This window comes from Mastigoproctus giganteus, chromosome 6 (genome assembly GCF_048544385.1).
Source record: "Mastigoproctus giganteus isolate SK-2022 chromosome 6, ASM4854438v1, whole genome shotgun sequence".
In the NCBI taxonomy this organism is placed as follows: Eukaryota; Metazoa; Arthropoda; class Arachnida; order Uropygi; family Thelyphonidae; genus Mastigoproctus; species Mastigoproctus giganteus.
In genome coordinates this window covers 16,115,210-16,142,658 of record NC_143580.1, presented here as the reverse complement: position 1 = coordinate 16,142,658, position 27,449 = coordinate 16,115,210, and the positions used below count along the sequence as shown (strand labels likewise).

Below are 27,449 nucleotides of genomic sequence, written 5' to 3'. Positions count from 1 at the left end.
TTAAACATAAAAATAATTAACTACTCATCTAAGTTTATAATAACTTCTGAAACAGGTTTTTGGAAAAATATTGAGTAGCTATGGGTTACAATTAAGAAAAGCTACACAGGCTTTGGCATGAATGGCACTTTCAGATCTTCCTCCTGTGGATCGTAACAAACAAATTAAGAAAACAATAGAAAATCAAACCTGCTACACAGGTAAATGAATAAATGTGTGCATTTATTCATTTACCTGTGTGCATGCCTGTGTGTGGAATGGAAAACAGCAACATGAGTTACATATCAAAATGATTAAATGACAAGCTTGTAAATTGTGAATAAATTTGGCAAATTTCCTTACCCTACACTAAAAAGGGCAGCCAGGTTAATCAATGACCTGTCCCTTACACAATCCTTCTGTCTCATAGACATTTAGTTCCTGCTCCATGCCTTTTCTACAGATACTTCAACGCACACTGTCTCCAAACCAGTCAATGTGCTGCAACCAGTCAGCATCCATTCACTCTCCGACTTCAAACTCACAGAACCAACTTTTCCTCTTTGCATCTATCTACTCTTACTTCTGCTTTCTGGAATAACCTTTCTTCACATGTGTCAACTCATGCATGATACTAAGTACTATAGTTTTAATTATGAAGAAAAAAAAAATAATAATAAAAAAAGCCACGTATATACTCTGTACGCACAAAAGACGTTTTATTTTATGTGAAAACATCTACGGTGGCACTAGATTAAAACCGTTTAAATTTTTGAACAGTTTGATCGAAACTTAATTACGCTACTTAGAAGATTGGTGTTGATAAAAATTTTGAGAAATAGATTTTTAAATTAAAGACTGCATTTTTTTTTGTTCTCTATGTTTTTGAACTTGTTCCTTTTTTGACACGAGAGGCTTCTTCAGTGGCTTTGAAGCTTTATTCTTGCATATTACTACCTGCTGCTTACTCTACCAAATCAACGTTAGTGACTGAGTTGATCATTTAGGAAGTGAAGTCATTTCCATATCTTAGTATGAACTTACTCTACTGAATCAACTACTTACTCTACCAAAATTTTTCATAAGAAAATTTTGTTACCAACCACTCGCGTCATTTCCGTAAAAAATTTCATTAACAATCGAGTGTGTCATTTTCGTAAGAAAATTTTGTTACCAATCGGTTTTACTCCAGTGCAGCCATAGATGTTTTCACATCAAAAACAAAGCTGTAGGGCCCACAGGGTTCTGTTAATGATATACAGGAACTGTGCCAGCAGGGACAAGGAGATAATTATCCCATTGTAAAAGCAGTGGCTATGCCAAGTCTTGAATACTGCATCCATTAAAGAAGGATGGTGAAACTTGGAAAGGGTGGTACAAGCAACAAGATTAGTCAGGGACACAGAAGGGTACTCTTATTAAAAAAGACTTGAAGTGTTTAAGACTATAAATGAATTAAGTAAACTAAATGCTGATGGAAGTCTTATTTTTTCTCAGACAACACACAAGTGGACATAAATTTAAATTGAAAAAGGACAGTTGCATGACAGATACACAAACATTTTATTTCATAGAGTGTAATTGTAGGAACAAACTTCCATTTGGAATTGTGGAAGTAAGTAGTTTGAATAAATTTAAGGAAAACAAACTGTTAGAGATGTATGGATGAGGTGAGTAGTGTTAAACTTGCTTCCTTCATAGAGAAAGGCCTACACTTTTTTTTTCACTCGTAGGTTCATGTTCAAGAAGATCCTTCAAGATCACAGCTCCAATTACTTTCCTCGAACCACAAAACCCGAGGAGAACAGTCTTCCTAGCATAAGCTTAGGAGTGAATAAGAGGCTATGTAAGTCTCTGTTCTCTTAATTTTTCACTGTTCCACAGAAGCAAGAAAGGTCTGAAAGAGTTAGACTGAAATGTATGGCCTTTGTTAATTATATACCATAGTTATTCTAATTTATATAGATCATAAAATTTTTTATCAAAAGTTTTTTGTAAGGTTGGTTGAGAGATAGTGTAGTTATTTTCACATTAAATCTTCTTGATGTGCGGTTAAATGCCTATAAAAGCATACATCAAATCTTATATCATTATTTTCTAAACTACATACTTTCTAAACAAACAGCATTTTTAACCTCATATGATAATATCCAGACTTAATATTTTAAGCATTTGTGACAGAAAAATGAATATCATATTCTTTAAGTATGAGGACTAGACAAAATGATGGTGACATTTTTTGATGTGAAACATCTATAGCAGCACCTAACAATGGAATGGAATGGAAATGCAAATGTTGTGGTCAAATATTTGTATTGTTGTAATCAATGCAATCATACTTGGATATCGCTAACCTCTTCCAAACCAAGGATGTTTTCACATAAAATATCTTTTGTGCATATAGGGTACACATGCTTTTTTTAAATAAATTCCTACAAGAAAAAGATAATTCCTTTTGATACTGTAAACTATAACTTTCTCACTTCTGAGTGGAGTTTTTCAAAGCATTCCTACAGATTATGCAAGAGTAGTTAGTAATCAAAATTCCATCAGATGGAAGTGTCACAAATAAAGAACTGTAGTTGAGTTCATGACAACAGAGGTAAGTGAGCAACAGTCAAAAAAACACTAATGGTTGCCTATAGAGATGATTCTGTGAACAGAAATACTATCAACTGTGGGACAAAGCAAGAAAAGATGCGTGTAAGAGAGAGATCCATCTGCTTATACGGCCTGAAGTCTTCTCCATTAAATCGCATGCATTATGGCCTCAGAAGCCGATGTGCAAACAACAACAACAACAACAACAATTAAATCACAGAACTGAAAGTAGGCATCAATCAATTTTGATAATGCAGCATTACATATCATTAAATTTGTTGTAACATGCACTCCTGAATTTTACTTAATCTATACTATAAAAAAGGAATAAAAAAAAATATCATAATAAAGATTAGTTTGGATGCTTACCATCAGAAGGTAATGTGTGTTACAAACAAAGAGTTGTAATTCAGTTCATGATAGCAGCAGTTTTGTTCTGTGTTTAGATCAACCTAAATAACACGTAAGGGATTCCCCTGTTAGAGAATGTATCTGTGCTGTAACAGAGAGAAAATAGTTACAGAGGAACTGCAGAGAGGGAAGAATATTGGAACGAACAGAGGGGTGAAATGGGAGTGGGTTTTTTTTTTTTCTTTTTCTGGCTGATGCTCCATAAGCTTGCTTTCTTGCATCATATGCCTCTACTAATGCTAATGCTAATATGAAGAAAGATGAGCTCTTTCATCATATTGATATAGTAGTCCTCTTTACTTTATTTGGGCTTGATAACAAGATTCCACAAGGAATCTAGAAATGTCACCCAATTGTTAACCCTTTGTCTGTCAAAATTTGTTTAGACCATTCGTCTAATTTTTTTAATAAAATCAAATCCTCCCAAATACCTTTCCTCACCAATTCTCCCTGAATGATGCAGCATTTTCGATTTTTCTTTGATTTAATATAGTTAAGAGAGGAAAACTGTTTGTTTGGCATCTAGATGGCACATGAGCATGAGCAAAAGGTTTTTTTTGGAATTGAGTGGTATTTTTACACTCCAGCTAATTTCACAAAAAAACTTTCTGCTTACATGCCATCTAGATGTCCATATTACAGCTGGGTTAGGGAAGAGGAGAATGAATTATGGATAATATATTTTAAAAAATTCTATACAATGTAATATCCTCCTCACAAAAACATTTACAGAATCACTAATCAGATAAGGTTAGAAACTAGTGTACGAAAAGTAAATATTATAAATACTTAAATACTTGATCATATAATACTTAATTTTATTGCAAGAGTGGTATACACTCCTGTAACCTTCACATCTGAAGGTGGGACTCAGGTTTGAATTTAGGCCATAATTTAACAGAGTATAATGACAAAACTATCACCTTTTCAGAGCTCTGAAAGAGTCTATCCACAGTCAAAAATTTAGGGATAGTAGAGAGGTTGGTAAGGTGAAGAGGAAGAAGAGTACTTTCACCATCAGGAAATCTCAATAGCATGCACCATCAGAAAACAAGTGTTTTCTGATGGTGCATACTATTGAGATGAGAGAGGATTATGTGGAGGAGCAATGCATATACAACAGTATGTCTGCAAATTCTTTCGTTAAGCTGACTTTTTTCTTCCAAATAAATTTTGAAGGGTATGTGGGGCATTACTTTTTGGATAACCTTCATATTATATGTCAGAAAACAGAAGATATGTGCTATATGTTATAATAAATGCCAATTTTTTCTTTTATATGAAATTTACTAAACAGCTATGAAATCTTACTTAAAAAAAGGCACCTTTATCCTATTTATTTCATGATGAATTTTTCAAAGTTATTTTTAATAAATTAATAACTTTTCAATTTTTTAAGTCTGTTAAAATCAGAGTAAATTCTTATGAAGAGTATTTTAGTAATAAAGTGTGAACATCAAGGTGGCCTTTAAGTACAGGTAGCAAAGACCAGCCCTTGCCTTGTTTTCATTCTTTTATAATTTAGTAAGGCTCTTTAATGTACAAATATATTAAATGAATTTTATCCATCCATCCTGGAGAAAAATCACTAATCAGAATACCTATATGTACACTACATTCATTTGTAATAAATGTTTTTCAGCTTTGGTCAGATGTAAAGAGCACCATCCCTTATGCAAGGTGTGTGTGTGTGTGTGTATTCATATATATACACACTGTGTGTGTGTCTCTGTGTGTATATATATATATATATATAACTTATATCATGATTTACTGACTAAATCACAGACTTCAAGTGCTTTTTCACCTTTTCCAATATACACATTTTAAAACTTGTATAATACATGTAGATGGCAATGCTAGCTCCTTTCACTATACCTGTCTTTACACGAATAATGGACAATTACACCATTAGGAAATCTTGCAAAGGCACTGCAAATAAAATTAGTGAAATCAGATATTTATGAACACAAAAATCTTTTAAACATTAATAGGAAGAAATGCAAATTACACTTTGTTGTTGTTGAAAAAGCAACAATTTATCGTTGGGGGGGATATTCAGGATTATAACCTGTCTTTATATTGTTACTGTATTGGTGACATCAAACTCCATCTGAAAAATATACGACAGAATACCAAGAATTAAATTTAACTAGATAAAATGTGTTTATGTTGCATAAAAACTGCTCTGTTAGAAAGAGGGATAAAAACTGGAAACAACATAATATAAGGTCCTGGATGGACCTATAATCTAAAACTTAAAATAAACCTCTAGCAATTACTACAGACAAAATATACAAAGAGACATTAAAAGTATGCTGCTTGTGATAAAAGGGCAACTGAGAGCAGACAAATGATGCATTAGAATCAATTCTGGAATTACATAGCAATGGTAATAATAATAATAATAATAATGACAACGATGATGATGAAATTGTCAAAGTCCAGTAATCAAAAATGAAAATTAAATTTAAAAAATTAACCAAAAACCTGAATGGTCAGATGTAAGCAGTCCTATCCCTACTCCTAGAGAATAACTATCAATGGCAATGAATTCACAACAGAATTAAATAATGTTCAAAATTAAGAGAGGTAGCTTTTGAAAATGACAAATAAGAGATTTACACAATAAAATTTATCTACTCTAAGAAAAGGAACATGGTAAAAAAATTCTGCACCCCTAAAATTGATGAAACACAAATTAAATGTATAAATAACAATAATCATATTAGGAATTACAGTTTTTTTGACATTAACAATTCAATTTTGAAAAATATGACAGAGGTTTAGTATGGTTATACAAGTATATAGAGGCACAAGTCAAATACTAATTTTCCAATACAAATTATTCTCAAATTGATTTTAAAGTTACAAGGCAATAACTAAAAGGCTAATTAAAATTAACCTTTTATTAGCTCTTTTAATTAACCTTTTAGTTAACCCTGTAAAAATTTAGAAATTAGGCTTTTTTTTTGTTTTCATTTAGTTACTGCTGGAATCTGTTAAATCAATCTAAGATCAACTTGAAGGAACTTTGTCTGAAAACAGTGGGAAAATTGGAGTTTGACTTGTAACTTTATATAAAGCTTTACTGAGTTCCTTTGTTTTTCAGAATTTAACTGGTTAAAAGTGTAATTAATTCCTAACATGATTATTATTATTCAATCTATTCATCAGTATTAAGGATATATATATTTTACTTTTAATAAGTTTCCTTCACTATTTCTTTTGTTAAAGTAAGATAATTTTCTTCTTGCGTTACTTCTCAAATTTGAATCATATTTAGTTCTATCTTATATTCAGCACTAGTGTAAGATATAAAGATAGAGTGGAGGGGGTAGGATTACCTGTTTTATTCATTACTTCAATGAATTTTTTAAAAAATTTATTTTTAATTTCTGATTATATTTATATATAGTTTGTCTTATCTCAAGTGCCATTTTCATTGAACATGGGACATAATTTTAATGCCTATTGACAAACTAAAATTTATTATTCCATATCGAATATTGTGTATTTCTCAATTCCATTGTTCACTTGAGTGTCACATCACCAAAAAATCCAATTAGAGTGATACGTTTGTTTGTTGTTTGGTTTTTAGGAGCATTAGCAACTAAGGCCATATTGCTCCGGGATATGCGGTGGTCATTCCCTGACCTTTCCGCATCCTCCGTATTTGGTGGTCACGGGCTCGAACCCCGGTCTAATCAAGAAGCGTGTGCTACGCACTGCTGCTCCTTCCCACCTGGCTACGGAGGCGCCCGAGTGATACGTGCTGTCACTATGGTTATAATGATAATACAAGGGTAGGTTGTAATCCCAGATAACTGCCAGTTATTCTAAGAATGGAAATATTCAATTATTTCCAAAACCAGCAATTACAATATTATGTTGTTTTCTCATCAATACAATGTAGTTTGCATTCATATCTATTAATGCTTAGTCTAATCACAACCTATTGTAATGTCTTGGAATAGTTATATTTCAATCTATATACCAAATGTATTATATAATTCTGATTAGATTTTAATATACAAATATAAAATACTTTCAGCATTTGTACATATGATTTCAGTACACTTACTGAAATCATATGTGCCCATCATTTTAAAAGGATTGAGAATTTTTAGTACACTTACTGAAATTATATGTGCCAATTAATCTGATGTGTTAAATAGGTTTCCTGTATCACAACATGGAGGTAGCGTATCAGCATCTTTAACACTGTCAGAGGGGTTTGCTGTTAATATAAAAAGGTCATCGACATAAAGAATAGCATCTTGAAAAGTCTACCACTGAGTCAGAAGTTTGAATAAAAAGTTATTCACCATAATACAGAATGAATGGTTGTTGTGGACACTGGTTATTCAATGGAAAAAGGTAGGAGATACACTAAAATGGAAGTTCACTTAGGAGGTCTTTAAGCCAAACCTGATCATATGCTTTTTAAAGTCATGAAAACTCAATTTCTCTGAATTTTCTGATGGAATCTGCCCATGTCAATACTATGGGCCATTAAGATGGAGATGCAAAGGTACTGTAAACTGGTGATTCACCCTTAACTACACCTTATTTTGGGAAAAAAAGTATGATTTATGTACTTTTTTTAGACTGTAAACATGATCCCATGTTTACAGTCTGGCTACAAAATTTCCTGTTCATAGTTATAGTGTTATTTTTCAAGAACTTTTAATTATTATTATTATTTATATTTTTTTTCTAAAATTATCCTATGTTTTAATTTTACAAAAAAAGTAACTTCCTCCTCATGCTTGACTATTGACAAAGAAACAAATAAAAAATGTTCCCATTTGTTAGTAATTATGTGCATTCAACAAGAAGTTGAGTACAGAAGATTAAATTTTTGAGTAAAAAATTGAATCTTCTGTACTTGTCACTTTCCAAATGATGCTTGCTCACCACTTGAAAGGAAATAACAGGAACTGCTTTCTGGCACATTTTCTAAGCTTTTTGCATCAGTGCTTATGTCACAATGGTAATTACAATACATTGTCCCAAATGTTTAAACATTGCCATATTATTTCTGATCATGCTTTCTTCCATTGTGATAATAAATAACAATATGGTATTATTAATAAAAAAAGAAATATTAATAGTTTTAACTTGGAGGAGAGGATCTGCAAGTGCAGCCTATATCTGTATGAAAACCTACTGCAAAACCTCTGTGTGTAAAGTGACTTAAGAGTTAATGGATTTCTCAGTTGCGGAATCCTTGGATTCCACAAGTCAAAATACTTCCAAATCTTAGAGTCCAAATACTTAATTGAAGGTGACTTAACATGCATAGCAAATAAAGACTAAGTAAAAAGAGAAAAAATTCTTACTATTCTTCATATTAAAGTATTCAAGAACAAAAGAATACAGACACTTCTATTTTTCACAATTTGTGAAATTTTTTTTTTTTCTTTTGGAATATATACAATCAAATCCTTAATTATGATTGAGGTGTATAGGACCTGGAATGGTTTGAGCAAGCTTAATGCTGATGGGATTCTTCCTGTTCCTCAGATTACTCACCTAAGGGGACATAAATTCAAACTGAGGAAAGACAATTGTAGAATAGATGTGTGGAAATTTGCCTTTAGCCAGTAGGTGGTTGATTGCTGGAACAAACTTCCATCATTGTGGAAGTTGACAGTTTAAATAAATTCAAGGCAGAACTAGACAAACATTTGGAGTAAATGGATGGGTGAAATGGGAAGGTGTTTTTTTTTGGCTGATGCTGTATAAACTTGCTTTCTTGCATCATATGCTTTTACTAATGCTGGGTCAAAGCAATAGCAACAAGCACCATATGTTTTGAAACAGTGCCCCCTCCCCCCACTGTGGTTATCACAGAATCAGGACAGGCAGCACCAAATTGCATTAGGGGTGCTACTAACATTACACAAAAAGGAGAATGGACACAGAGTAGTTACAGCTAAGCTTGTGATAATTATAAGCTAAGTTATATTTGAAATAAGATTAAGATACAGTGCAAAGATGCAGCGGTATCATCTAGAATAAATTTAGAAAAAAGTAGTTTAGCCTTTGTGGTAGGGAAGATCATGGAGTCTGTGGTTAAGGATACAATTTAGGACCATCATGACAAGAATGATACCCTGAAATCCCAACATGGATTCATTCAGAGGTGGCCATGCCTTATTTGGTACATTACTGTGATGTCAGTAACAATTTTGACATCATATGTATAGACTCCAGCAAAGCTTTCAACATCCCTCACAGAAGGTTACTATATAAATTGAAGAAGTTGGAGTTAATTGGTAGGCTGGATTGTAAGGTCACTTAAAAATAAGAGATAAGCTAAACCTTAATATAATAAACCAGAAAGTTAACATATTGTTAGTCTTCAGGGTGGACCAGAGTAACAAGTGGGGATCCTCAAGGGCCAGGTGTTGGATCCCCCTTATATTTCTAATTTTCATAAATGATATTGATACCCTGTGTCCAAGGGAAGTTGTCAAACTTGCCAATTATTTGAAGGTGGGAAGGGTAGTTAACAACCTGAGCCAGGCCATGATGCTTCAAAAAAACTTGGAATGATTGCATATATGGTGTGAAAAATAGCAACTGAAGTTTAATGCTTCTAAATGTAAGGTTATACAACATTTGGGGAACATAAATTCTTGAGCATGTATAAGTTAGGGGAGAGAGGATCTAAAAGTGGTTCAAGTTGGAAAAAAGACTTAGATGCTACAATTCAAATGAAATTTTCCATGTACACACACAGCTAGAGATGTGCATGGTATTCTCAAGATTTATAGGAAATTTGCCAGTAGGAAGAAGGATATCATTAACCCTCTATACAAGAAGATGGTCAGAACACATTTGGAATATTGCATTTAGGTCTAGAGATCTCATATAAAAAAAAAGACAACTTCTGAAGAGAGTTCAAAGAAGGATCACCAGATTAGAGGAGTGTAAATCAATACACATATGAAGAATAGATCAGAAGGTGAACTGCAATTTTGAAAACTAGATATCTAAGGGAAATCTGACTGAGGAATATAAGGCACTGTAGGGTGGGGGTGAGTACAATGAATCAGAAAAGCCTATTCTCCTTCACAGATGAGACAGGAACTAAAGGGCACAAATATAAAATCTCAGAGAATAACAAGACAAATTCACCTATGGCTAGTGCACTGCTGAATGGAATGAGCTGCCTCTCACATGGTAAAGGCAGTGAGTCTGGCTAAGTTCAGAGTGGAATTGGATGGTTACTTTGTGGGAAAGTTAATAGTATGAATATTTTGTTTTATTATTATTACTTTATAAATTTTTTTTTTTTTTTGGCTGATACTTCCATCATTTGGCTTTACTAATATTAATACTATTAATTACTTCATCTTATTTCAAATTATCTAGTGATGTCAATTTAGAGATCATGATGTTGAATGTAAGGTGCATGTTGACCATGAGTAAGATAATAAATGTTTTACTTTTTTATATTATGTTTTTTTTATTATAATTAATTGTCATGACAATAAACATACATTATCCAGCATATCTCATAAATAATTAAATCAGTGATGAAGTGAGAGAGTCACAATGCCAGGAGAAAACAGTTAATTTCTGACCCTTTTTTATTTTCTAGTAGAATTTTGATGCAAAAGAGTAAGAAATGGAACTAACAAAACAGATGGAACAGAAAGATATTATAAATGAGAAAATTATATATATAAAAACACTTGATTTAACTAATGCCCAATCAAAGAACATGTAGAAAAATTGAGGTAGAACGTAAAAAAAGAAGAGAGAGAGAGAGAGAGAGAGAGAGAGAGAGAGAGAGAGAGAGAGAGAGAGAGAGAGAGAGAGAACATGGGCCAATAGTGTCAAGCAAGTATTAAAGGAAAAAGAGCTCATTCTCGCTAGTGCTACAGATTTAACAAGAAAATAGAACAGCATGGAAAAAATTGTTAATGGAAGTCTGACAGTTCAGGTAAATGCATTTATACTATAAAAGTGACCTATACACCCACTTGGTATAATATATTTGGATGACGACGATGATGATAACAATGACTCCAACACAGTGAAAGTGTACTGTAAAATGTGACAGATTTTGTTGTGCATGCATAAGTTTGGATATGCTATGTTTGGATAAGCTGGCAAAGTTTTTAAACTTAGCTAAGTGTCAATATTATTTAATAAAAATTAAATTACCTTCTGCCAATTCTCTTCTGACATACCCTACAAACATCTAATTCTGATATTAATACTTTGAAGGACTGGTGTTGTATTCTTTGACTTTGTACCTAAAGAAATGGAAATTAAAAATATTAGAATGAAATTGTTCTCACTTAGATTCAGTAAAATCCTTGAAGGTATGTATAATCAAAATCTACATCACAAAAAGTAGCAAAACTACATCCTGCCAACTAAAATCTTTCATTAAATAAACACATACAAAGTTAACTCAAAGGTCCAAGAGACAAAATAAATTGTGAACCATATACAATAAATAAGAAAGAAAAATGTAAAAATACAACTAATCAGAAGATTAGGAATAAAATTAAAGGCAATGCCATATAATCATGCTGAAATGTATTAGTATTAGCAATGGTCACATGGTGCAAGGAAGCCTATGGCTTATGCTGCACCACGTGACCATAAATGCCCATAAAAAAAAATACAAAAAAAGTAAAATAATAATAAAAAGAAAATTAAAAAAAAAAAAAAAAATTAATAAAAGAAAAGAAAATAGACAACCTATGCATTTCCCTCCTCCTATAGGTAATTATCCAGCTGAGTTTTGAATTCCCCCAAACTGTCAGCCTCTACCACCCATAACTTATTCCAATAATTTATAACTCACTGGCTAAAATAAAATTTTCTGCAATCCAGTCTAAACATCTCCCCCCCTCCCGTAACTTGAATTTATGGTCCCTAGTTCTAGAATCATTTATAACCATGAAAATTTCATCCACATTCATTTTACTTTTGCCTCTCAGAGCCTTAAACACCTCAATCAAGTCTCCACTAAGGTGCCTAGTTTCCAAGCTCACATATTCAAGGTCTTTCCTCATATGAGATGCAATATACAGGAACTCCCTGACTTATGTAATACTTGACTTACGCAAGTTTTTGCTGGCAGTTCAAACTGAAAAAAAAAAATATGGAAATGTATTTTGCATCTGTAGGGATAAATGGAGGTATTGTGAAAATATTGTAATGTGAACTCAATAACATGTTTTTTTTTTTTGTAATTCATTCCAAGTCCTTGGAAGCTGAAACTTTTGCTAAGCTACTAAGCTATTATCTCTCTAAAAAGTCATATTTATAATGGAAATTGCACTACACTTTCATCATTTCATACACTAATGAGCCAAAACATTATGATCACCTACCTAATATGACGTTGACGTTGGTCTTCCACGTGCAGCCAAGACAGCTTGTACCCGGCGAGGCATGGATGTTACAAGATTTCTAAATGTGTCTTGTGGTATCTGGTACCAACACATAACCAACAAATCCTTTAACTCCTGTAAGGTCCGTGGTTGAGATGCTGCAGATCGGAGTTGTTGTTTCAACACAAACCACAGATGCTTGATGGGATTGATGTCTGGGGAATCCGGAGGCCAGGGCAATAGCTGTAAGTCTTCCTCATGTTCCTCGAACAATCCAGGCAGTGTGGCATGGTGCATTATCCTGCTGAAAGACGCACCGCCAGAGGGGAAGACCATTGCCATGAAAGGGTGTACCTGGTCAGCAATGATGTTTAGATAGATGGTAGACATCAGAGTGCCCGGCACATGGATGACTGGATCCAGGGTATTCCAGCAGAACATTGCCCAAAGCATGACACTGCTGTCACCAGCTTGTTTTCGTCCCATGGTGCATCCAGGCGCCATCACTTCCCCAGGTAAATGATGCACATGTATCTGGCCGTCCACATGGTGCAACAGGAAACGTGATTAATCGGACCAGATGACCTTCTTCCAATCACTCAAGGTCCAGTTTTAATGCTCACATGCCCATTGTAGGTGCTGTTGCCAGTGAACCGTGGTTAGCATGGGCACTTGGAGTGGCCTGCAGCTACGCAGCCCCATTTTCAGCAGGGTTCGATGTACTGTGTGTTGTGACACATTACTCCCATCACCAGCATTCCAATTACCGGTGAGTTGTGCCACAGTTGCCATTCTGTTGCCATGTACCATCCATGAGATGCCTTTGCTCACCTAGAGCATCGATGAGCCATGTTCGTCCAACACCTTGCTGATGGTTCGTGGGCCCCCCTCCTCGGACCACTTTAAGTAGGTACTAACCACGGCTGACCATGAGCACCCCACCAACCGTGCCATTTCGGATATGCTCTGACCCAGTCACTTGGCCATTACAATTTGGCCTTTGTCAAACTCGCCTAAGTCCGCTATCTTTCCCATCTGAAGAACGGAGCTCAGTATCAGGTGTATTTTATACATCTGATACTGGTGTACCCGCACACATGCAGTAGTTCACCTGCAGTTGCTTTGATTTGCATAATGACTCACTGGTCATAATGTTTTGGCTCATCGGTGTATGTTCCTGTTATAAGAAACAATTTTGAATGCCTTTGTGATATTTTTCTAAAGCATGTTTCTGGAGGTTACTACCAAAAGAATAAGAATATTTAAAACCTTCCACTCAGATTTCACTAACTACAGAAATAAACGAATTAACTAGAAGATTTATAAATAAAGTTAAGGCATTAGCACAGGCAAAAATAAATAATAACAACCTCACAACACATATTGTACGAAAATCTGACATGGCCAAAATACATTTCATCACCATTCCATATGTTGAGTACTGGTACAATAAACTTAACCAAATATGCAGGGGCACTGACACGAAAATTATAGTAAACCCATGAATAAATTTTACACATTTTTTAGAAATCAACCGTAAAACACTACCTTCCAATCACAACATGACCTCGTATACAGCATCGTGTGCAAAAATTACAACACTGTTTATGTAGGATATACCATGGGGGTGGCACAGTTTCGAGCAAAACAACACGACGCTTCAGTTCGGGCAGGTCATTCAAATGCATCGGAACTTTCGTTTCAAGCAATAAATGAACAGCATTCATTCGGCTTTAATGAAATAAAAGTAATAAATATTCAACATAACTACCATAAATTACTTATTGCGGAAACCCTAGAGATGAAGTTATGTAAAAATTCAATCAATATCCGTAGACCATTCCTATCCAACAATTGGTCATTTATGTACATTCGTGAAGAATAAACATTACTACATTTAAGACAAAGGCTTTGGGTTAATTGTGTGTTGTTCTTATTCCTGTAAACATGTAGTCTTGAAGAGTTTCAGTCCAACTTAAAGAATGAAGAGAATAATTGCTCCATATGCATCTAAGCTTTTTAGACCATTTAAATTTAATTTTAATGTCAATTAACGTAATGTTTTCCTTGCTGGCAGAGGTCTGGTCGTTGTAGACCAGAGTTGGGTTGAGCGCTCAATATTGAGACTGTGGGGTTTGTATCACTATTGTTCTGTCAGTGGGGAAGATGTTTAACATTTTTTATAAATTTTATATCACCTTTATAAATAACTGTTAAAGAGCTGGTTGAAAAAAGCAGCATCCTATATCAAAAATAAAGGTAATCCCTGTTGATTTCATGAGATAAAAAAATTGAATAAATACAATAAATAATTCTATTTACATGTTCATCAAACATTTCTTTTTGATTCAATCAATTCTGCGAGCACAGTTGCGAATGCTGCACAAGCATGGGGGAAATTCCGACACATAAAATTCGACTTACGCAGAGTTCTGCAGAACACAACCCTTACCTCAATCGGGGAATGGCTGTGTTGCAATAACTCTTCTAAATAACATAGATATTGATTAAATTTGATTTACTGACAATATCAAAGATATTGTCATTGGATGATATCATCCATTGCAGATCCAGTGATAAATGCAACTACTGAAAAATCTTAGTATCAGCTGGAAACCCCAAATAACACATGGTTATATAAATTCTGATTATAAAATTATTTCCTGCCATGCTGGCTCAATTAGTGTCCAGCCACCTATTTATACTTCATGTACACAATCTGAAAAAACTAAACTGATGTTTATATTCAACTGTTAACAGTGGGAGTTTTTTCCCTCCCTCCCTCCTGATGTCTGATGTGGAAACTGGCACAAACTGTTGACGTTTCTGATTATAAAATTTGTTTTCCTGCTGTACTGCAATCAATTATACTTCATATAAATGATCTGAAAACTAAGTTAATGTTTGTTGATGTTGTTACAACTAGTCATTTTTTTGAGTGTTAGAGCTAGACTGCATGAGGAAGACAATGAAAATAATACTGGACTACAAAGGGTTAATCTGTGAATCTGAGAATTTAGCTAGAAGTAACTAGAAGCTTTTCTGGTTGTAATTCTAAAAATTTATGTTAAATATTCCAATAATAGTGATGTCATTCTGTTTAGTAACAAATTTAAGCTCTAATTACAAACCTGAAGCAACTCGGCTAGAAGAAGGCCTCTACTTAACTGAGAGCTGTGCCTTTTTATCACAGTATTTCTTAAGACATTGTTCAAGAAGTCATTTAACTGGTCTACATGAATGTCATCAGGAAGAATATCCATGACCTGCAAAGACGGAAATTTATTCTGTTTGAATAAATCAAATCAGACAATTTTCACTGTGTTTGTGAATGGAAATTACTTAAGAATTAAAGAATGGTCATGCATTCTCAACATAAAAAATTATCAAATACTATGTTATCTATAACAGCAGGAAAAAAAAGAGAAAAAAAAAAAAAACCCCTAAAAATTCTAATAACAATTTCTAATAACTATTTTCATTTACTGATGTCATTCTTGCTGTACTCAGTGATAGTATATGGGGTTTGTAAATAAAATTATTTCACTCCTGCACTTTACAACCAGGATGACTGCAGATATAGTCTATATAGTCTGAAGGCAGCTTCAAAAATAATAAAACTGACTCATTTTGGTACATTTAAAAAGTTCCATCCAATTTATTAGTCTTAAAACGGATTACTTAATATAACAATAAGTGGCACGAGAAATTAGCCAAACACCTAAATGTGCTGAAAGAAATAATTTCTTAGTGTCATCTGTTTTGCATTCGATTTTGATAAAATTTATATTTGTTATTTTAAAGGCTTAAAAGGGGGATACACAGATTAAGAGGTTAACAGTGGCTGTAGGCAGAGGCAAAAATGATTCTTGCACTGCTTCTATTAAAATGAGCAGCAGCCTAGAAAGCAAGGTAATGGAAATTTCCAGGACTGCTGGGAGTCATAGTGGAACAAGTAAATACATGGGCTGTGTTAGAGTAACTAAGAGTAGGAACAGGTGCATGTATACTTGCATGTACACCAATGCTAGGAGTATAGTTAATAAATTTGATGAGCTTGAAATGCTAGTCAAGACATCAAAGGCTGATACTGTTGGGATATCAGAGACGTGGTGTCACACAGATATAAGCAGTGCAGAATTGGAATTTGGGGAGTTAAATGTGTACAGGAAGGGGGGTTATGCTGTTAGATAAGAAACACAAAATCTAAGGAAGTGCATCCAATTGATGTTGGTGGACAATGCAGTGTTGAGTCTGTTTGGTGTGAAATAAGCACTGGCAAAGGAAAAATGAGAGTAGGTGTGTGTTATAGACCTAATGAATCTGATGAGTATAATGAGCAATTGTGCAGAGAAATAGAGTGGGCCAGTAAATCAAAATGTCTTATAATGGGAATTTTAACTTTCCAGATATTGACTGGAATTTGTGGGTTGGTCACTTGCACACTAGCAAGACTTTTGTGGATTTATTGGATGGCTGTTTTCTACAGCAACGTGTTCGAGAGACAACCAGAGGGAGTAATACTCTTGATCTGATTATCAGCAGTGATTATTCATGCATTAAGAATCTGCGGATAAAGGAACCACTGGGTGACAGTGATCACAATGTACTGATGTGGGAATTACTTAAAGATGTAACTACCATCAAGGCTAAAGGGAAGGGCTTTTGCTTTCATAAAGGTGACTACAGTTGTCTCAGACAGTTTTTAAATTCTGTACAGTGGGATCAACTGATGATGTTACCAAAGTTGAATTCTAAATGGGAAGCCTTCAGGGACTTAATTTTGGAGGCTACTAGGCTTTTAATTGCAACTAAGAAATACTGTTCAAGGTTTAGGCCTAAATGGATGTCAGATGAATTAATGAGGCTCGTGGCAGAGAAGAAGAATGTATGGGATGCATATAAAGTATCAAGTGACATAGAAGCCTATGGCAGGTATAAACTAGTCTGTAATCAAGTCACATAGGAGGTTAGGCAGGCGAAGGCAGATTACGAGAAATCTTTGACAAAGGATGCAAAGAAAAATAGCAAAGAGCTCTTTACTTATGTAAACTTTAGAAGGAAAGGGATGAATCAGATTGGACCACTTAACATAGATTGGTTGACTACTGATGATCATGCTCAGGTAGCTGATAAACTGAATGAGTATTTTGCATCTACATTCACACATGAGGAGTCATTCAATGAGGGGCGTGCCAGAAGTTTATCAAATGCTAACAGGGAGCTAAGTGATTTTGTAATAACTGAGAGAAAAGTGGAGGAGAAATTGTTGAAGTTAAACATAAGGAAGGCGCCTGGGGTGGACAGGATCTATCCAGTTATATTAAAGGAGGCAGCAAAGGAAGTAAGCAAACCCTTAGTCATAATTATGAGAGCTTCCTTGGATTCAGGGAGGTCCCCATGGACAGGAGGTAATAGTAATAGTGGCATGTGATGCAAGAAAGCAAGTGTATGAGTTTATGTAGCATCAGCCAAAAAAAAAATTCACACAACCATTCCTTCTAAATGTTTGTCCAGTTCCTCCTTAAATTTATTTAACCTATCAAATTCCACAACAGCAGTTTGAAGTTTGTTCCAGCAATTAACCACCAGCTGGCTAAAGGCAAATTTCTGCACATCTATTCTACAGTTGTCTTTCCTCAATTTGAATTCATGCCCTCTTAGGTTCGTAATCTGAACAAGTGGAAGAATCCCATCAGAATTCAGCGATATTCAGTTTACAGCTATATTGGTTATATTTCAAGATTATTGGATTAAAAAGCATTGTTTCACAGTGAGCAGAGTATAGCTCTGGAGAAGAGTATCAAAATGTATCAAGCAATATATTCAACTGCAGTACAGTGGGGGGAGCATATTTACATATACCAATATCTCTCTCAAAGAAAGCAATCTTAGATGTGATAAGCTAATATTTTATTTGAAACATTTTGTTTTTCCTTGTAAGAGATCAAGTTAGATGGGTATTTCTACCTTAGTAAAACATTTTAAATGGTGTCTATTACTTAATTTTGTCTGTTTGAATAGTGAATACAAAGAGATGGAAAAAAATTTCACATATCTAAAATTTTTTTTTGGAAATAAATAATGCCACTGTTCTGCATTAGAATGAAACAATAATGGGAAATTAAAACAAACACAGACATCTTTATTTTTAAATTCTATATATATAGAATTTAAAAATAAATATAGAATAAGTATTCGTTAGTTACCTTACGAGGGTCAATTTTAGAAGGATACCGACTAAGGATATAAACTGCAATCTCAATATTTGGTTTGACACAACTCAGGCTTACTCGAAGATTTAAATTTTCTACATCAGATGTGAGACTCGTTTTCAGCCACATGTAGTAAACCTAAAGAAAACAAGTTCGTATTATTTATGAAATGTTGTTTAACACACACACACACACACAAAAAAATAAAAAATAATATATATATATATATATATATATATATATATATATATTTTATTAATTTTTATTATATTTTTAAAGGGAGTTATTTTTGTATCCTAATACAAAAATACTGCCTTAAAGCTACCTTATTGCTATTTAGAGTACCAAAAGACAATTTTGATACTATAATGCAACAATAAACATCATCTGTGAAACAAAAATATATTACAGTAGAATAGTATTTCATCTATGGAGAGCTTGGCATACTTACTAAAAATTGGATTTATACAAGAGCCCCCCCCCACCAACATATTTCAGAAAAATAAGTTGTCTATTAACTTAGCACATGGAGAAGGTTATTCAGATTAGCACAAAGGCAATTCAGATGAAAATTCATCCATGCACCACCACCTCCACAGAGTGAAAAACTGGAGTTCCAGCCAGAAATGTTTTATGACCTCTGCCCGAGAGATGTTAACACTGGTTGGAAAATTTCCACGACCTTTTGCTATCGAGAGGATTAAAATTAACACCCCTGCAATTGACAAGTCAAGTTGTTGCTGGCTAAGCTACAAAGGGATGGAATAATATCAGTACAAGCAAGCGAGTGACTACTATACACAGACTATCATATTGTGAAAAAATCTACTTGAAGTGAAATTTTCTAAGTGCAATGGCTGGCATGGCATAGAACAGGCTATAAATATGCTGATCAGCTGACCAAGCTTGGAAAGTCTGCACGTACATCTTATTGCCTTGATGTGCTCAGCCAACGTAATGCTCACATAATGAAATATACTGAACTATGTATGGAGAATAAAACTGAAAAATAAACTTTCAGGATTAAGCTATTCATATGTGAAAGCTGCATGTCTATTTCCCACCAGGAGGTGGGAAATAGACATGCATTCAGCGCCCTCTCCTAATGGAGAGGGCGCTGAATCTCTTTAAAAGTTACAGCTGACAGTTACAGGCTCCGCAAAAACGATGTGTTTGCCTTTTATTTACATGATTGTTATTTTATATTGTACTTAATACGTAGTCATATAGTTATAGTTACGCTGGTTATTTTTTTATTTTTAATTTAGATAAAGAGTTTTTGTGAATTTTACTTACGATAGGTAAAACCGTTATTTCGTTCCATTTTTGTAGCCATTGTTTTTGGATATAGTGGTAGGGAATTCAAATTTTTTTAATTGAGGTAGCTAGGTAGCTCTAACGCATAATTATATAGTAATACACTTCACTGTTTCTATTTAATAGTTTCTATTCAAATACTATTGATATTTAATTTATTGATTTTATTAATTTAAACTACCATGCCCCAGACTAGAGCAGCAAAGCAACGGGCACAAAGTGGCAGGAGTGCTGTGAATCTGGGGAGAACTGAGGGGGGCAATTCTCCAACGCATCACAGCCTAAAAAAATGTGCAACTTGTGAAATGTTTGCCGAACTCTCTGGAACGGAACATGATATTGCCATGGGGGATGTCTTTGTGTGTGCGCGATGTAAGGAGTGTAAGGAAATCAGGCGACAACTCAGCGTTGTTATGGGCCTATATGAGAGTTTGAAGGACAGGGTGGATGCCCTCTAAAGATCTAAATTGAGGGGCCCATCAGGCTCTCAGCTGCCCAACTCAACGACAGAGCTCACTCCTGGGCAACACAGCGGCAATCTCCAAAGCAGAATGCGCTGGTCCCAAAGGAACTAGTTATTGTTGGTGACTCTATTGTCAGGGAGACGGGGGAATATATTTTGTAAAAAGGATAGGTGGAACAGGACCAGGGTATGTCTGCCAGGGGCAAAGGTTGATGACGTTGTAGAGCGGATATCATCTTTCAAGGGCACAAAAGGTGATATAGTTGTACACGTTGGCACTAATGATATTAAGAGTAGGAGACTGGCGGAATTAATCAACAAGTACAGGTCACTGTTGAAAAAAAGACGTGAAATAGGGTTGAATTTGAAAGTGTCTGCAATTCTGCCCAGACACGATAGGAGGGAGTACATGATGAGAGCCTTGTCGATCAATTCGGCCCTGGAAAGATTGTGCAAGGCTCAAGGGGTAGAATTTTTTTCAGCCTGGACTGTACTTGTTAACAGGAGAGATTGCTTCTACAGGGATGGGATACACTTAAATAGAAAGGGTGCAAGAATATTTGCTGATGCTATCGAGGCAGTGTTAGGTGGGTCGGAAAACTGCTAGTTTGGGGGGATACAAAGACTAATAGTTTAACAGTAACCGCAGGCAGAGGTGAAGGTGATTCTTGCACAACTTCTATTAGAATAAGAAGCGACCTGGAGCGAGGGGTGTTGGGGGTTTCAGGGACGGATGGCAGTCATCATGGAATAGTTGGGTATATGGGATGTGTTAGGGTAACAAGGAATAGGCATAGGAGCATGTATGCTTGCATGTATACCAATGCTAGAAGTATAGTAAATAAATTTGATGAATTTGAAGTGTTGGTCAAGACATCAAAGGCGGATATTGTTGGGATAGCAGAGACGTGGTGTCACAAAGATATAAGGAATGCCGAACTGGAATTTGGGGAGTACAATGTGAACAGAAAGGATAGACAGGACAGAAAGGGAGGGGGTGTTATGCTGTTAATTAAGAAAAACATAAAATCAAAGGAAGTGCACCCAGTTAATATAGATGAACAGTGCTCTGTTGAGTCAGTTTGGTGTGAGATAAGCACTGCGAAAGGAAAAATAAGAGTAGGAGTGTGTTATAGGCCTAATGACTTGAATGAGCACAATGAACAATTGTACAGAGAAATAGAGTGGGCCAGTAAATCAGAATGTCTTATAATGGGGGATTTTAACTTCCCAGATATTGACTGGAACTTGTAGGTTGGTCACTCACACACTAGTCAGACTTTTGTGGAGTTATTGGATGATTGTTTTCTGCAGCAGCATGTTCGAGAGGCAACCAGAGAAAGTAACACTCTTGATCTGGTTATCAGCAGTGATCATTCGTGTATTAAGAATTTGCAGATAAAGGAACCACTAGGTGGCAGTGATCACATTGTGCTGAAGTGGGATTTACTCAAAGAGGTAACTACCGTCAGGGGTAAAGGAAAGGGTTTTTGCTTCCGTAAAGGGGAGTACAGTGGTCTCAGACAGTTTTTAAATTCTGTACAGTGGGATCAACTGACGATGTTACAAACAGTAAATTCTAAGTGGGAAGCATTCAAAGAATTAATCGTGGAAGCTATAGACTTTATATACCGATTAAGAAATATCGTTCAAGGTTTAGGCCTAAATGGTTATCAAATGAACTAATGAAACTCGTGACAGAGAAGAAAAATGCATGGGATGCATATAAATTATCAGGTGACGCAGAAGCCTGTGGCAGATATAAGCTAGTCTGTAATCAGGTCACAAAGGAGGTTCGGCAGGCGAAGGCAGATTACGAGAAATCTTTGGCAAAAGATGCTAAGAAAAACAGCAAGGATTTCTTTACTTATATAAACTCTAAAAGGAAGGGGATGAATCTGATTGGTCCACTTGACATCGATGGTTCGACTGTTGATGATCCTGCTCAGATAGCAAACAAACTGAATGAGTATTTTGCATCTATATTCACATGTGAGGAATTATTACAATTTGAAAATGGAAGAAGGTTATCAAATTGTAGCAGTGTTCTTAATGATTTTGTAATAACTGAGAGCAAAGTGGAGGAGAAATTGTTGAAGTTAAACATAAGAAAGGCACCTGGGGTGGATGGGATCTATCCAGTTATTTTAAAGGAGGCGGCAAAGCAACTAAGCAAACCCTTAGCCATAATTATGAGAGCATCCTTGGACTCAGGGGAGGTTCCCACGGCCTGGAGATGTGCAAATGTGTCCCCAATTCACAAAGGTGGATCGAAGGGTGACACGAGTAATTACAGACCAGTTAGTCTAACTTCTGTTCCGGGTAAAATAATGGAGTCGCTGGTTAAAGATGCATTGCAGGATCATCTAGACAAGACTGCAGCAATAATTCAAACACAGCATGGGTTTGTTAAGGGAAAGTCTTGTCTGACAAATTTGATTGGTTATTATGATGTGGTTACAAAGGAACTGGATGCAAAAAATAATTTTGATATCATATACTTGGATTTCAGGAAAGCTTTTGACACTGTTGCGCATGGAAGACTACTGTACAAATTGGAGCAGAATGGTATTAAGGGTAAGTTGCTACAATGGATAAAAGGATGGTTAAGTGGGAGAAGACAGAGGGTGGTAATCAATGGGTGCTGCTCTTCGTGGACTAATGTTATTAGTGGAGTCCCACAGGGTTCGGTGTTGGGTCCACTGTTGTTTTGTGTATTTATCAATGATATTGATGAAGGTATATCAGGCTTAATGTCGAAGTTTGCAGATGACACAAAGGTTGGCAGGGTTGTTAATGACAGTAATGGCAGTGTGCTACTGCAACAGGATCTAGATAATTTGGGCAGATGGGCTAAGAAGTGGCAACTGAAGTTCAACCTTGACAAATGCAAAGTACTGCATATGGGTAGAAGTAACCCCAGAGAAACGTACCAACTGTGTGGTACTACACTTAAGGTGGTAGAAAATGAAAAAGACCTGGGAGTAATTGTGCAGTCAGATATGAAGTTTTCTGAGCAGTGCAGACAGGCTGATAGGGCGGGTCATGGGGTTTTGTCAATGATATATAGGAATTTTGCTAGCAGGGAAAAGGAGGTGATTGTCCCTCTGTATAAGGCAATGGTCAGGCCACGCCTTGAGTACTGCGTACAGGTCTGGAGGCCTCATTTTAGGAAGGATGTAGATTTGCTTGAGCGTGTACAGAGAAGAGCAACACGATTGGTGAGGGGAATGAAGGGATTCTCTTACCAAGAGGGGCTTAAGTTCTGCAAATTGCAGTGGCTGGAGACTAGGCACCTGTGCGGTGATCTGATTGAGGTCTATAAGGCCTTGAATGGGTTGAGCACGCTGAATTCTGATGGGATCCTTCCACTTGTTCAGATTACCAACCTACGGGGACATAAGTTCAAATTAAGAAAGGACAGATGTAGAATAGATGTGCGGAAATTTGCCTTTAGCCAGCGGGTGGTTAATTGCTGGAACAAACTTCCATCTGTCATTGTAGAAGTTGATAGGTTAAATAAATTAAGGAGGAACTGGACAGGCATTTGGAGGGAATGGTGTGATTTTTTTTTTTTTTTTGGCTGATGCTGCATAAGCTCCTACACTTGCTTTCTTGCATCATGTGCCACTACTACTACTACTACTACCATCCACAAATCACAAAAAATGCGTTAATTGATGATGTGTTAGTGTCATCATCAAAATTAACGAAATTCTGATATTTGTTACTCAAAGTTGCACCATAAAGGCACCATTATAGATAATCATCAAAACCTTCAATATGACAGAAACCTAGCCATTGCAGTTTTCAGTGGATCTGGGAACGATGATGGCAATGTCAGATGTCTATGTCAGCACTAAACAATGCAATTTATCTAACATTACAAGTTTCTAGTGCAGAGGGAACGGAACTGTAATAAATCCCAAATGCATTCTCTGTGCATGCCACTGGTGGTGCATAACAGTCCCTAAATGTGAGTGTGGTGCACTTGTTTAGGGAATGTTTTAATGGTAAAGTAAAGCTCCTTCATTATTCTGAGAGCTTCTGTCACCAGAAAGTGTATCTGAACATTCTTAAGGACAAAGATCATCTTGTAATGCTGATGTACTCAAATGATGGAACCAAGCTGTTGTTTCAAAATAAGAGTCACAGACAGTATGGCCAAATTGTGTGGGAATGGTATGCACAATTTTACACAAATTGTGCATGCCATGGATGATAAAAAAAAAAAAAAACAGAAAATCTCAGCATAGTGCATGGTCAAGGGAAGAAATGTGTGGAAGTCACAAACACTGCAGAGGAACTAGCACAGAAACAATTGCAGGGCAGTATGGTATCAGTTCTGCTGCAAAGCAATTGACATGTCTACTTCCAGAACAATTGTTATAGAAAGTGTTTCAGTATTGTCTATACAAAATTCATGTAACTTAAAGTCAAAGACCAAAAAGACATACATAAAGGTGGACAGCCAGTGACTATGGAATATCTTTTAGAGAGATGAGGCCCAATTCACTTTGAATGGGAGTACATAATTATATCAGGAAACCCATGTGGTATACACAGTTCTGCTATACTCCTTGAAACCATTTAGGGTAGCTTCACTACATTCTTCCTCAATGGCCTATTCTTCATTGAAGACTTTGGCCTCGATGACTACACTGCAGGTTGAATGTCCTCAAATTGGCAGCAAGCTTTCTACCAAATATTTTTGGATTGCCAAAGTGAATTACATAGTTATAAAAACATGCTCTAAAGTTATTCAAATAAATTAAACCAAACTTACATCCTTATCACCAGATTTATCCTTGTTATAATACTGTGCACAATATCTGAAATATATACAAAAAAATTAGTTTCTGAAATAAGAATATACAATATATTATTCACACATCATTTATAAAATATTCTGTGGAATGATGTACTATTTGGTTTATAGAAATTAGAATTTTGCAAATATGATAGTATTAAGAGAATAATATCATTTCTTTTAAAATTAAGAATAGGAAACACTATGAAACAGATGAAATGAATTCTGATTCATTTATTATATATATAATAAATTGATATTTTCTCAATAATTGGATGCCGAGAAAAAAATTATTATTACAAAATAGCAAAAATGTACTAACATTTTGGTCATAAAATAATTTGTTAGACAATTTAAAGAATATAGCAACATAACTAATGCTTCTCATCCAAAAAAAAAAATTTTAAATCCCCCCTCAACATCAAGTGCTGGAAGGGTTTTGCAATATAACATTTATGCCACTGCTAAGTTAGGTATAAAACTGAAACCATTTAAAAAAGTATCCAAATGGAAAACTCAAAAATTTTGCTTTAGAATGAATCGAACAGGTCAGTTTTATTTTTTTAAATGGTATAATTGGTTCACACAGAAAGTACATGAGAATATTGAAGCTGTATGGATATTTATACTTACTCTTCTGCTTTGGAATGGTTTTGTAACATATGAGTATAAATTGCAAGAGCTTTCTCATGCTTTCCAAGTCTGCCCATCACTATAGCTGCCTCTTCATATAAATCTATAATTAATATAAGAATAATCTTATTTGGATTTGGTAAATTTAAAATTCTGCTATTTGTTTCCTTTACATAGAATTTGTTTTATCTGTTACTTACTATGCTCATATATATTAACTGATTTTATATTTATTACATTTAAAAAATATAATATAGTTAAAGTAAGGTAAATTAAGTACCACTTAAAACTTTTCAAACACCCCTCACATAAGTAAGGAATGTTTGAAACATTTTGAGAATAGTACCTAACAGGTACCATATGATATATGAATTTGGAACCATCTAGTGTGATAGGAGCCTTTTACTTTATGAAGTAGTGACTTTTCCTGTAATTCACTTCTTGCAAAATTCTATCCACTTCTCAAACATGTGCAACAGTTAATTTTTTTGACATACAGTTCAAGTAGTGGCAATTTTTTTTTTTTTTTTCACTGTCATGTTACAACCAAAAGTTCCAAAGCTGTTCTTCAAATGTTCTTAGCTCATGTTTTAAGGTTGGGAATATCCAAAAAATCGTATGGAAGGAGAGGACTAGAGGGTGCATGTTCTAATGATGTAATTCTGATGGCTGTTGATGTTTCTCATATCAATTATCACTAGGCTTCATATTATTATACAAAGTCTTGAAGCAGAAACCACTGCTTATTTGACATCTGACTTCCCCACCCCCAAATTTCCCTCAAGCGATATCTATTGCATCTACAAATAATAATCACTAGTTAGCATTTGGTTATGAATGCTGACACCTGGTGCTATAGAGCAATGCTTTTAGAATCAAAGAGGATCAGAATAATTTTTCCTTCAGAAGGAGCAGTGTTCAATCATCACCTTGTCATCTTTAAAATGCTTTTTCCACTCAAATACTGATCCCTTACTTAATGCATTCAGTTCATAAGACTGATGGATAAGCTCCAACATCTGCCATTTTTTCACACTAAATTCAAGCAGATATTTTTGTCTTAGAGCATATGAAATACCAATTGCATCTCTCACAGAAATGCACTTTAGTTTCTGTGTAATACTGCAAATACAAGCAACCAAGTTTAAAGGTTATCTTGCTACTAACTCAGTATCACTGCTGCCCTTTGTAGCTTCTTACAGCACCAACTTTTTTGCCCAGCTTCAGACCTTTTAAAACATCCTGTGTGTGTGTGTGTGTGTGTGTGTGTGTGTGTGTGTGTGTGTGTGTGTGTGTGTGTGTGTGTGTGTGTGTTAAACAACTTCTGAATCCTATCAAAATCGATTGTTGGCATCACTTAGTTATGATCACAAAGACTCAAAATGGGAAGCCAATTATAAATAATTTCAAGAAGGATTGTTAAAACATATCAAATGAATACATGAGAAAAGTGAAAACTTAATAGTAGAAACTTGGTGAGTAAAGAAACAAAGTAATCACTGCACAATCGAAGAAAATAATTACATCGGAAATCATGTATAGTTATTATTTACCAAGTAGTGGAATTCCACCACGTTATATTACAACTTTACAATACGATTATAACTGAATTTATTTCTGATCAAATGGGAAACTATATTGAAACAGTATTT

At 35.0% G+C, this 27,449-nt stretch overlaps 1 protein-coding gene across 1 annotated transcript in view; it reads right to left on the bottom strand.

Moving 5' to 3' along the window:
- Positions 1 to 2,849: 2,849 nt before the first annotated feature.
- Positions 2,850 to 27,449, bottom strand: part of LOC150084006 (vam6/Vps39-like protein) — a 101,581-nt gene continuing 76,981 nt past the window's right edge. The window contains exons 15-20 of the mRNA XM_090375698.1: positions 25,798 to 25,900; positions 25,141 to 25,186; positions 18,569 to 18,712; positions 15,491 to 15,625; positions 11,202 to 11,267; positions 2,850 to 2,894 (exon numbers count right to left, since the gene is read on the bottom strand). Coding sequence (XP_090231824.1) covers positions 2,850 to 2,894; positions 11,202 to 11,267; positions 15,491 to 15,625; positions 18,569 to 18,712; positions 25,141 to 25,186; positions 25,798 to 25,900 — 539 coding nt within the window. The remainder of the gene's footprint in view (positions 2,895 to 11,201; positions 11,268 to 15,490; positions 15,626 to 18,568; positions 18,713 to 25,140; positions 25,187 to 25,797; positions 25,901 to 27,449) is intronic.